This window comes from Malaclemys terrapin, chromosome 13 (genome assembly GCF_027887155.1).
Source record: "Malaclemys terrapin pileata isolate rMalTer1 chromosome 13, rMalTer1.hap1, whole genome shotgun sequence".
In the NCBI taxonomy this organism is placed as follows: domain Eukaryota; kingdom Metazoa; phylum Chordata; order Testudines; family Emydidae; genus Malaclemys; species Malaclemys terrapin.
The window spans coordinates 14,814,232-14,826,157 of record NC_071517.1 but is presented as its reverse complement, the minus strand read 5'-3'; the positions used below and the strand labels follow the sequence as shown (position 1 = coordinate 14,826,157).

At 49.5% G+C, this 11,926-nt stretch overlaps 1 protein-coding gene across 6 annotated transcripts in view; it reads left to right on the top strand.

The window, feature by feature from the left end:
- The first annotated feature begins 318 nt into the window (after positions 1-318).
- CASKIN2 (CASK interacting protein 2) overlaps positions 319-11,926 on the top strand; it is a 75,853-nt gene continuing 64,245 nt past the window's right edge. For 5 of the 6 annotated variants that reach the window (XM_054047338.1, XM_054047340.1, XM_054047339.1 and 2 more), the window contains exons 1-2: positions 319-731; positions 5,135-5,902. In XM_054047338.1, the coding sequence (XP_053903313.1) occupies positions 5,806-5,902 (97 nt within the window). In that variant the 5' untranslated portion in view covers positions 319-731; positions 5,135-5,805. Of the gene's footprint in view, positions 732-3,607; positions 3,693-5,134; positions 5,903-11,926 lie in introns of all 6 variants that reach the window. The other variant, XM_054047336.1, reaches the window with a different exon arrangement.

The window sequence follows — 11,926 nt, the reverse complement described above, 5'->3', positions numbered from 1 at the left end:
GGAAGGGAATGGCACAGGCTAGTATTTAAGGGCTGGGACGCCTCTCTCGACCTTCCACCAGGCTCTGGCGGGGGAGAAGGCTCCGGTCCTAAAGCGCGCACACCTGGGCACATGCTCCCTGTTGCAGTTACACTAGAGTCTCAGGTAGCACTCTCCACGCGCCCCTTCCCTTGCCCAAATCTGGAACCGCATCACCCTGACTGACAGCAGCCCTGGCCCTGCCCAGCTCGTGCAGCCCCCTTCGCTTTTCCAATCAGGAGGGACGGACCGGAGGCTGGGAGGGATTTCCTGCAGGGAGACGGACCGAGCGGGCAAGGGGAGGTGGCTTGCGGGAGAGAGACTTTTCAGAGTTCCTAGGCGCCCTGTGAAACTGACTAGACGGGTCAATTTCAGCAGCGGGGTCGGCGGTGCCCGTGGGAATCCCTAGCAGGCCAGGCAGGGCTCTGAGGACCAAAGGGGATATTGTTGCAGTAGCAGCACAGCTCTGCTTTGCAGTTCCAGCGCCTGGGGACTTGATCCCCTCCTCCCTCCCCCCCGCCCCCCGAGTCCGGGACTGTAAGAGATCAAAGGCATTTTTGTGTGGAAGGGGAGATCTGCTCTTGGCTTTTATTACACCAGCTCTGCGGGGTGGTGGTGGTGGGAGAACGCTCCCCAGCCGGGGGCAGACGTGGCTGAGAAGGAATTGGATTTGCAACTTTGCCTGTTGGAAACGCAGGGGAGTTCCTGGGGAGGTGAGTTATGGAGAAGAAAGAGCGGGGCGGGAATTGGTGCGGGTTGTTTGCTGCCCGCAGAGAATGACTTTCCCTTATTCCCCCCCTACTGGGTCACTGATGCCTGTGCTGTAGCTTTCAAATTCTTTTAATAGGCTCAGCTCGGCTCGGGTCCCGTTCAGCGTTTTGATCTGAAAATATTTGTTTAAAGCCCCGAGTAAAAAGAGGAGTTCAAATATCCCCTTTGTCAGAGCTGCCTACTAACGTTCTTCTGCCCCAGGTTAATTTGTTCTTTACTCTTTTATAGTTTGAGTCTCTTAAGAGAAGTGCTCCAGGTTGCCTTTTTTTCTCGTTTTCATTAGACTGTTCCTCCCCCTCCTCCTTCCTTTATAATCCCCCCTTTTGGCTTTTGTTGCAACTTACTCCTTGTGTGGTCTTGGGCAAGTGCCTTGAACATCCCAGCCTCAACTTCCCCATTTGTGATACGGGGGGTGATTATACTTGTTTTTGTTTTGGGAGGGGGCCTAGATTTTCCTAGGTCGGTATAGTGCCTGGTAGAGGAGCTGCCTCAGCGCTAAGTGTTTACTGTTATGATTGTAGTGTGTTTCCATCATAGTAACCTTTGCATCAGGTTTTCCCCTTTTGAAGGCAGGGGGTGTGGAGAACTTCCCCAGACTGCCCTTTAGGGTTGGGTGGTTTTTTTGTTGTTTGTTTTTAAATTGCTGTTCAGCATCTCTACTCCTCCCCTTACATAATTCTACTGTTTCCCCTCCACTCCGAGTTGTTTGAAGGAATATTTCAGATTCCTGGGTTCTCCAGGTGAATTCCTGGGTTGAAAGATTAGCTTTCTCATGTAGGGGGAGGCTTGTTTGCTATCACTGTATACAGCAAATCACATTCCAGACTATTGCCAAGAAACACCGGCAGGGAGCGAAGGGATAAATACTTCTAGCTCTGGACTACATCTGATACTGCTGCACTCTTTTGAAGCTGAGAGCTGCAGATTGTTAACCCTTGGTTACACAGAGTTCCTGGTGCCTTCTGGATCTTGGCAGCGTCTTGGATGAGGTTGGAGGAGTAGCTGGCATTCAGATATGAGCCTGCTTCCTAGTGTAGATTGACTTTAAAAAAAAAAAAATCTTCCGTATAAAAAAGTCAAGTGCCAGTGTGTTCGGATGATATCAAAGTGAAGTTAGGTAAGATGTGGTGAAGCAGACTGAAACCAAACAGCTTTAAACTGGTGCAGTAACTGAGGTTCCAGGAGATGTTCTATTAACCCAATTCATGTTTGTTTATGGCAAGAAGCAATGAGGATGGACACAAGCATTAGACTTAAGCCAAGTGGCCGCAACTTGATTATAACGTGAGGATAGAGAGAAACCCCTAAAGCAGCCTGACCTGGCAGCAGTGAAGTGGGGATGTGACCGCCAACCTGAGTTGTGATGCACATCACATTGCAACACACTTGCAATGTGCAAGTTCAGAACAACCTAACTGCCCAGGGCCTAATCGGCCAGCATAAACCCAAGGCCTGTAATCCCATGTAGGCTACTGCATGGGAAAACCCCAAGCCTCACCATGCAAGTCTGGGCATCCCTGCAAATCCAACCCCTTCAGCACAGAAAGTGAGCTGGCCGCTAACTTGTAGGAAAGGCTGCTGCCCCTGCCCTGGGATTTGGAGACTTGGTGTCTCCAAATATTTCTAAGTGTACCAAGCAGGGAAGAGTCTAACCCCTCTGCTAGGGCAAATACAGATGCCACTAGGCATGAGTTTAGCTGGTAAATTCTACCAGCAAACCAGTTCTCAATTTCTGACAGTCTGTCCAGGTTGAAAAGATCTTCTATTTGCACGATGTGCCCCCATAAGGCCTCACAGGCTGAGGTTCAGCATCTCAACACCTGCTGAATGTGCAGATGTCCTTGATGCCTTTCTATGGCCATTTGACAACCATTGATCTGCATGTGCCTCTCCAAACTGCTCAGACCAAGATGCAACATCTGCTGGGAAGAGATGCCTTGTCACAGCCCAGCCTCCCTTCGCTTCTAGGAGCAGTTCAAGCCCCTTGTCCACAACGAAAGAGTTTCCCCCAAGATGTATGATGACGACTTCAGGAGTAGAGAGAGTTATTGCCAAAGCTCATAAATCAAGGGCATTGGCTAGTCTCATCCCACACCCTGGTCCGCATTAATCACCTGGGGTCACAAGGGGAACTCAGTGGCAGGGGTATCTGGCAGCGGTGCGGGGAGCAAGAAGAAGCCCAGTTCCACCTGGTAACATCTTTATAGACAGCACCCTGCCAGTGAGAAGCCAATCACAATATTAGTAATGCCAAGAGTGATTGATGGTGCCCCTCCCCGACAATGTCATTGCCTGGCGGGTGCCACTGTGCCGCCCAGAGGTGTGGCTACCCTCTCAGCCCCATCCTGCAGTCATGCACTGGTGTGTCCCCCTTACCAGGCAATGATCTTTGCTTTCTTGGCTTGCCCTCTTCCCTTTGCAGTGTTTTTCCAAGAGTCCGACTCGGTGCTAATATGTGAGGGTGCAGGAGGCTAGATTTGTCTCTCCCCTGATCTACTTTTCAGCACCATTTGTTAGCCTAGGTGGTTATAACATCATATGAAACTTTCATATCATTTTTACAGTTGATTTTAGAATGTGGGTAGATTTGTAGTCCCAGTTATTACAACAGAACCCAACATTATAAACAGCCAAGGATGCTTCTCAGGAGCTTTCAGAAAGGGAGATCTAGGAGAATCCATGGCTCCCGTGACTGGTAACAGAAAGTGGAGCCTTGTAGCACTAGTTTGCTGGTTCTAATTTGGTGCTAATGAAGAATTGTAGCTATCTGACAGCAGTTTGGCAGCTTGTGTCAATCTTTCTTCTTTTCTCTCTCTAGCACACACTCCTTCTCCCAAGATTTCACGACAGGGTGAAGAGAAGCTGCCAGATGCATGGCTGAAACATGGGAGAAGTCTAGAAATGTACAGAATGCCATTTAAAAAATTTCATGTTTGGATAAATCTAAATTTAGAGATTGGGAGTGGGGAGACTTTTGGCGGGTAGGAATGAGTGTGGTGGGGCCCCCATCCTGTAACATTGGGGGGAGGGGGAACCTCAGTTTCTGAAAGGATGCCCTATGCACTGAGATGGAGACACAGTCCACCAGCAGGGAATTGGCTTGCTGGGGGCTGAATTAAATTTTGATTCTCCTCTGAGTACAGTCACTCTGCCAGCTTGTGCTCAGCTCATTGCCGGAGAATGCTCGTGCGCTAATAACCTTCTTAATGGGTATCTTTTAAATCCCAGTGCACTGGATCTTCCCAGTTAATTCTCAGGGCAGTATCTATGTTTGCAAGGCATAAAGAGAGAGGAAATGTTCGGCAAGGCCAAGGCGGCCTGACTAAAAGTAATGGGCTGAAATGCAGTCCTCCTAAATGTCCAGGGAAAGGGCTGGAAGCTCATCACTGGGATTCTTTAAACCTGCTGGGAGAAAAAGTAGCCATAGTGAATATAGATTACAATCCTATCCTGTACTGGCTGGTGGAGTGGTTCTCAGTGAGGCACTCTGATACCGTAGTGATGGCCATATCCGTATCGAGATAGACATTGAAGTCCATCACACTCCAAGAGGGTTGTTATACTTTGCACTTCCATCACACCTAATTACAGCTCCCCTAAGAGAGGGGATTCTTAAAGCCACATAGAGATGTGCACAGAGAGGTTAAGTGACTTGCCCAAGGCCATGCATTGAAACGGTTACAGAACCAAGAGAAGAATCCAAGGGAGTCCAGACTCCCTGTCTCCAGTCCCTAGACCGTGCTCCCACTGTAGTCTGTCTCCCCCACGGCCAGGGCTCTACTGGGGTTGGGAGGAGGCACAGCACTCAAGTAGTGGTTGAGAAAACATTCTGCTTGCTTGTGTCCTATGCAGGCAGAACACTTCAAGGGCGCCGGGGGGAGCGTACTCCCTGGAGGCTCGTGACCCACCTTTAGAAAGGGTGTAGCGGTAGCGTGCCCAGACAATTGCTGGTGTGCAAAGGGGGGGGGGGCAAGGCTTGTGCCCACACTCTTGCTCCTCCCACTGCTGGCCCCATTCCCTCCTGCATGCATGTGTGCCAGGACAGGGCACTCGTGACCTTCCCAGCGCATCCATGCTGGGGGTCCAATCTGATCTCCTGTTTCTTGTGCCCACCAGGCCAGCCCACAGCACCTACTGTTAGGACGTCTCCAGTACAGGGCCTCTCCCCCTCCGCTCCTGCAGCCCTTTTAACATGAGGATAGTCTGACTTCTGCCAGTACTAAATATAGTCAAACTATTTGTTCTTCGGCGTGGCCACAGAAGCAAAGCAGTCGCAATGGACTGTTTTAATGAGGCTGATAAGTAAATAGCCTTTGAAACCTGACCCTGCTGTTGATGTTCACAGGTACTGGGAGCACCACTACAACCTCTCCGCTAGGGCTCTGTGACCAAGGTTCTGATCGCCCAGCAGGGGGTCTGCAGCGTGGCTGGCAGAGACGGCACCGAGAGGAATGCCAGCATGAGGGGGATAACAGAGAGAGAGAGGATCTATAACTTCCAGATGGAAGGGAGCACATAATCCCTTTGGGAAGAATTAGGGAATCATCAGCGCAGCTCAGCCTGGCGCGAAGGAAGCAAAACATGACCCCTCGATCTCTGAGAGCTTTACACAAGTTCGGTTAAGAGGCCAGACTCTTCTCAATGCAAACGCTCCCGGCCCCCTCCTCCAAATTGCCTGGCTTTGTCTTGTGGGGCCCTGTTGCTGCTGGGAGTCAGTCCCCAAGCACAGAACTATTTTTTGTTTAAGTGATTGCATGTTCTTTAACCAGACTGCATCCCCACCTCCGTCCCCTTCAAGAGGAAAGTGGCTCCTAGCTGCATTTATCACCATTAACGGAGAGATCTTTTTATAAAGGCTTTTTTTATGTCCCGTGGGATTTTAAAATATTTTTCTTGCTGGGCTTTTCCTCCATTCGAGAGCATTTTGAGGAGTTGCTACGTGCGCGCCCATGGCTTTATGAACTGGAGGGATCTGAGGACCTCTTCCTTTCACTCCCCTACCATTCTGACCTGTCCATGATGGGACGAGAGCAGGAGCTGATCCAGGCTGTGAAAAATGGGGATGTACCTGGTGTGCAGAAACTGGTGGCCAAGGTCAAAGCATCCAAGAGCAGTGAGTACCTTTGCCTCTTAATGCAGCAGCGGGGAGCTGAAGGAACCTGGGCATTGCTGCTTGCTGCATCTCCTGCCAATTGCTGTGAATTCTACTCTTAGGGCCTTGGTGTTTGAGTCCTTGGGAACAGGGCATGTGAAGCCTGGCATTCGTGCCCTGGAGTGAATCCAGAGCTTGATGATAATGTAAAAGATGATGCTTCTAGTAGCCTCTGTGTGGGAACCCTGAAATGTGGGGGACAGATGGGGGGCAGGGGGGGGGGAGAAGGGGCAGAAAATCACCAAAGGAAAGTGAGCACCACAAATGTGGGGCATGCTGGCGCAGAGGGTCCTTCAGTCATTGCCACTTACCTCTGGTCAGATTTATCTTGTGAAAAATTACCATCCAAGCCAGTCAACTGGAACCAATTGTCAGGCCTTGAATTTCAGATTCTTTAAGTCTGGTAATGTTTAACCCTTCAATAGTGCCCGTCTCTTTCCTGTATGCTCTTAAAGGTCAGCTGCAGAACTGAAGTCGGAATGAATTTAAGGCCGTTTCTGTGTGCTTGCACTGACCAGGCTGTGATAAAGGGGGAGACCCCTGTCACTGCAGCAAAGAAACTCATAGGGACTGCTTATGTGCGTTCATTGTTGGCCTGTTGAGTGGGAGCCCAGAGGGGCCCCCCAAGCAGCATTCAAGGGCTGAAAAGATCCTAGATGAAATATGGAAGTGGCAGGGGAAGGAGACACAGGTGAGAGCTGGGTTCCTGTGTATAAAGGAAAGCAGGATCACTGGGATGGGGAGAGAATTACACAGCCCTATTGAGCACAACCCTCCTTATGGGGAAAAGACATTGAACTACACCCAGGAGAGGGCAGGCAGTATTGGTAGGAAACACCATGGTTAGAGTTGTGGGTGGTACATTGTGCCGTCACACTCCAATCATGCGCTGATTCTCCTAAAGATCAGGATACAAGAGATTGTGTCCTCAGTGGACGAGTTCCTGGTTAGGAGCAGGGAAGAAACCCCTGTAAGTTTTTGGGCCAACAGAAGAACAGGGCGTTGATAAGACCTTGTCAGCAGCCCGTGTCCCAGACATCCCCATTCAGGATAGTAATTGGAATGAAATAGAGGTGGGTGGGAGGGTTTGAATTTTATCCTAAAGCTGGCGCCCCAGGGACAAAGGTTAAGATCTGAACTCCTCAAAAGTGCAGGGTGTCCAGCTCCAGAATCTTGGTTCAGCTCCTTCATTCTTGGGGTTCTTCCGGGAGTAGGTGGGATATGTGAGACAGGTGACACCCAGTGCCTATAGGTGCACCAGAGTGTTGGCTAAGAAGAAGGAAGACTGAGCTATAGGATAGCTCATATGAGTGTGAGACTCAACAGACGACGGCAGAAGGGTAGTGGGAGGAAAAGCGAACTAACTGGACTAATCAGCTGAGTGGATAAGGAAGCCGTTAGGATGAAGAAGTAAAACAGGGTAGTCTAAAGCACGTGAGATAACTGAGCCACTGGGGAACAGTTGGTGACTCGGGGTGTGTCTGTTTGCAGGGGAAGTTCTGAATACGCCTTATGGCTTCTCCTTTGACTGTAATGGTCTGGGTTGGTAGGGTGCTGAGGGTGAATAACCATACTCTGGATCTACAAAGCCATCCTGCTAAAATGCTCTTTAAGGCTAATGTTAAGACTCTCCTTTCTTCAACCAGAAGGGATATGGATTTAAGCTGGACTCTGGGCCCAACTGGTGGGGGGGAAGAAAGTTAATGTAGGGAAAGAGGGTCCTGATCCAAGTCCCCAGAGACAGGTGTTTACATCATAAAAACGACCACATTTAATGGTGCTCTTGGGGCTGAATGGGCCAGGGATAGCCAGCAAACCTTTCATCCTGGGAGGTGTCCATCCAGGGCAGGGTTGTGGTGCAGCATAGGGGAAGCTTGCCCTCCTGCGGCCTGTGCTGTGCTTGTGCTATGAATACAGGCATCCTGTTGCCAGGTCTGTCAGGCTGGCACTTCTCATGAGTGCAAAAGAATTCATGTGAAAAGCTTCATAGGAGGAGGAAAGTGTGTGTGTGGGGGGAATAATTGAGACTGACTTGGAGAGACTAGGAGCAGCTCTGGGTTGTGTGTTCAGTGCTGGGAAATCTACGTTAGTGAGGCTGGGGATTCTAAAAAGAAGGCGGGGATAAACTCTGCTGGGTGAGACACTGCAAAGCTCTGAGCGGGAGGAGGTAGGGGTTAAACTCTGAAAATCCACAGCGCTGGGGTTACGGAAACAAAACGCTCCTTGGACGGCTGCACCAAATGCAAATTGGAAAGAACTTTCCCAGTCAGTACAAGGAACTAGCCCAGTCCAATGGGAACATCACGCACAGGTCTGCCCACCTGCTTATCGCATGGCCAGGTGGCACGGGGCAGTCTGAATGATATAGGTTTGGCAGAGGGCGGAGAGATACTTAGCTCTCAGGAGGAGGAGGAAACAAGGATCTACAGCTATCTGAGAAAAAACAACAAGGAGTACTTGTGGCACCTTAAAGACTAACACATTTATTTGGGTCTAAGTTTTCGGCAAAAACTTAGGCCCAAATAAATATGTTAGTCTATAAGGTGCCGAAAGTACTCCTCGTTGTTTTTGCTGATACAGACTAACACAGCTACAACTCTGAAAGCTTTCTGAGAGAGGCTAGTGATGCCTACAAAAGGAGAGCAGGAGCTGACATTAAGGAAGGGCTGAGAGTAAGGACAACCCCAGTTTCTATCTCCAGATTAAATACTAAGGAAGAAACTAGTGAAGCCGGAATTGGCACAGCTGGTGTGCTTGGCTTGAAAAGGGAGCCTGATGAGGTGTAACATGCAATGGGGTGAGAATGCCCCCATGCTAGGAGGGGAAGAAGCAAGGCTGGCTTCCTCACCTCCATCCTAGGGCCTTAATCACCTGATGACTCTATCTCACTCAAATGCAATTGGAGAGCGTTCTCTATTGCCTTGCTCTGGCTTTGTCCCCTCCTTGCTGCCCCCAGGGGCTGAACCCCCAGCCAGAGATGGGATCAGTCTATTACATGGTGGCAGGAGAGGTCTGAAGTTTCCCCTGCTGCATGAGGCTCTGTCCCTCCACCAGAGGAGCCTTCTACTCCCAACCCCTTATGATTCATTCTCTCCCTCTCTCTCCCTCTCTTTTTGTTAAGATGCCGGGTGAGCAGAATGCTAGCTGCCTTTGTTGCTCATTAAAGCGCCTTTCCATATGACAGGCCGAGATGCTGATTTTTAAAATCCCTCTAAGAGTCCTTCTGCTGTCTCAGTGGATTCGGAGCCGCATCTCTGTGATTAGCCCTCGGGGATCTCCTGTGCCTAAAAAAAGTCGCTGCACGTAACCAAGAATCAAGCGCCAGTCCCGGCAGCGGGAACTTCAGGGACACACAGTTAAATATTCAATGTGCATATTCTTAGGCAGTGCATGGCGTGGAAAATGTTGGTGCACAAATGGGTCAGAGCACCTATTATTTCAAAGCCCTGGGGGCACATGATGATTTTTTTTCTTGGTGGGTGAGAGCACGTTAATCCTGCAGCTCTATGGGGCTGGGGGACATCAGTATGATATTGTAAGGCAGCGGGTGTGGGGGATGCCCATTGCTAGAGCTACTTCTGCAAGCAGGGAGGGGTTCTCTCTCTCTCTCAAACCATATACCTCCAGGGAGGGCGTGGGCCATTGTCCATGGACTCTACTGCTGTTGGGGTTGTCACCTGGAGCAGTGGTAGAAGTTTTAATTTCCTTCTCTCTCTCCCTCTCTCCTCCCCTTCAGTGTCTAAGTGCTGCAGAGTTTAATTGAAATTGTTAAACGACCCGTCGCGGCTTTGGCCTTTCTCCCTAGTGATCAATCACTTTCCTGGCTGGACGCGCTCGTTAACAATGAGCCAGTTGGCTGGGCACGGACCGGCTCAGTAGCCCTAGGGAAAAAAAAGAGGGGGATTGGGGAGGGGGGGTGTCACAAGATTAGATTCCTGGGGGAGGAGACCAGCAGAACAATTGGGGCTGCGGCCATTGTCCCTTGGAAAGGGGGAAGTCTCTCAAGCTGTGCCAGCCGTTATGAGGGGAAGACAGAGTTTAATTCAGCTGTGCCACAAGAGCAGGCTCCTGTATGGAGTTTACCAGGGGGATTTGCTTGCTAGTCGTTCATCCTGAAGAATCGCAAAATGTTTCTAAAGTTTGCATGCTCACAGCTTTGCTGAAATGTAGCCACTTCTGGGGTGAAGGCAGTCAACTAGTTTCTCCTCTACTTGCATGGAGGAGGAGAAACTTTAGACCAAGCACGCTGGGACAAATCCATACTCTCAGGGAAAGCGCTTTAATATCCATGCAGAGCAGGCAGGATCCTGGATTTTAAGGCAGAGTCCAAGAGAACGGGTATTTCCTGCTTCTAGGTTCCCAGGAGGTCTGTGAGGTTCATTTAATTCATGTATGTAAAGTGCTTTGAGATCCTCAGATGGAAGAGGCTCCAGTCGGGCAAAACAGTATTAACTTGGAAGGATAAAGAGCTACATCAACCCTGTTAGGCTTTGAACCTGATTCTGTGCAGTCCGGATATTTTCAACCTGACGCTGACCTTAGCCATCCACAAAGCATTTCGAGTGGCTTTCTGAGCTCCCAGACCTCGTATGGATCAAGTGTCCTTAGTTAGAAGGCATGATACCTGTATTTTAGCAGGTTATTTGCCATTGTTCTAGTCCAGGGGTTCTCAAACCTTTCTATCATGTAGATTCTGTTCTAATCGAGTACTAGTAAGCTCTCCAGGGCAGGTCTCTGTTTTGTGTTTGAACAGCACCCTGTGCAGTGGGCTCCTGGCCTATGACTGGGGCTTCTCCGGTAATACAAATAATTCATAATGAGCTTGTCCAGTGGTCTCCTCCCCTTCCAATGGCCACTTCCTCCTCCATTCAGTCACATTAGATCCCAGTGGTAACTACAGCAGTCCCTTGTGTGGAGTAGTAATGTTAGACATGTATTTTTAGCCGCTTCTAATGTGATGCAGTAGCTGGAAACAGGCGAGCTAGCACCATGTGACCAGCGAGCTCTGCACGGACCTCACTTTGATAACTGCTTTGCTAGTCTGTCTCTCCAGTATTTCTCAATGGGCTCCTCTCCTGCCTGCTTTCCATCTGTGGAGCGTTGGCAGGGGTGCAGTGCGGGGCTTACCCCTCTGGCTGCTGGTGCCACCATTCTCTTTCTGCCATTGACCGAATCGCACGGGTAATGCCCCTGTAGAGCGTTAGCTGTCCCACAAGCCATCTAGTCCAGAATCCAGTCCTTGACAGTGGGCGGCGTTAGTTGCTTCAGAGGATGGTTTAAGAACCCTGCTGTAGGCAGATGTGAGGTAAGCTGATCCCGCAACTGGCTATCTCCTAATCCTTAGTAGTTAGTTTGGCTTAAGCTCTGAAGCATGAGGCTTAATATCTCTTCCAGTATTCGTAACTTTAACTATTGTAACTCTGGATGTTCTTGTCATCCATATAAATATCCAGTCTCTCTTTGAATCTTCTTGATTGCGTTTGCCTCAGTGACATCCTGTGGTGGAGAGTTCCACAGTTTGTATTATGTGGGGGGAAAAAAGTATTTATTTTTGTTGGTTTTGAATTTGTCATCTTTTTATCTGGTTGGCTGGCCCTTTGTTCTTGTGTTGTGAGATGGTGAGAACAGATCTACCTTCTTGATCGTGTGCTATTTTATAGATTTTTTTTTTTCGCCTCTTATTCGCCTTTCTAAGTGAAGGAATTTCATTCTCTTCATGTAAGAGTTTCTCTAGATCCCTAATCCTTCTCATTGCCCATCTCGGATCCTCCTGTAATGCCATATTCTTTTTGAGATGGCGTGACCAGTAAGGCACATGTTGTTTCAGAAGAGGCGAAACCATTAATGTGTGTGTCCCTGCTTAAAAGCTAGTCCTCTCCTAGATGGTGTGTGCTGGCTTCCCTGCTCCATGAGCTGGAACAGTCAATTATCTGCTTCCGCTTCGGATTGCAGCTCCATTCATTGCTCCATCAGCCCCATGTGGGA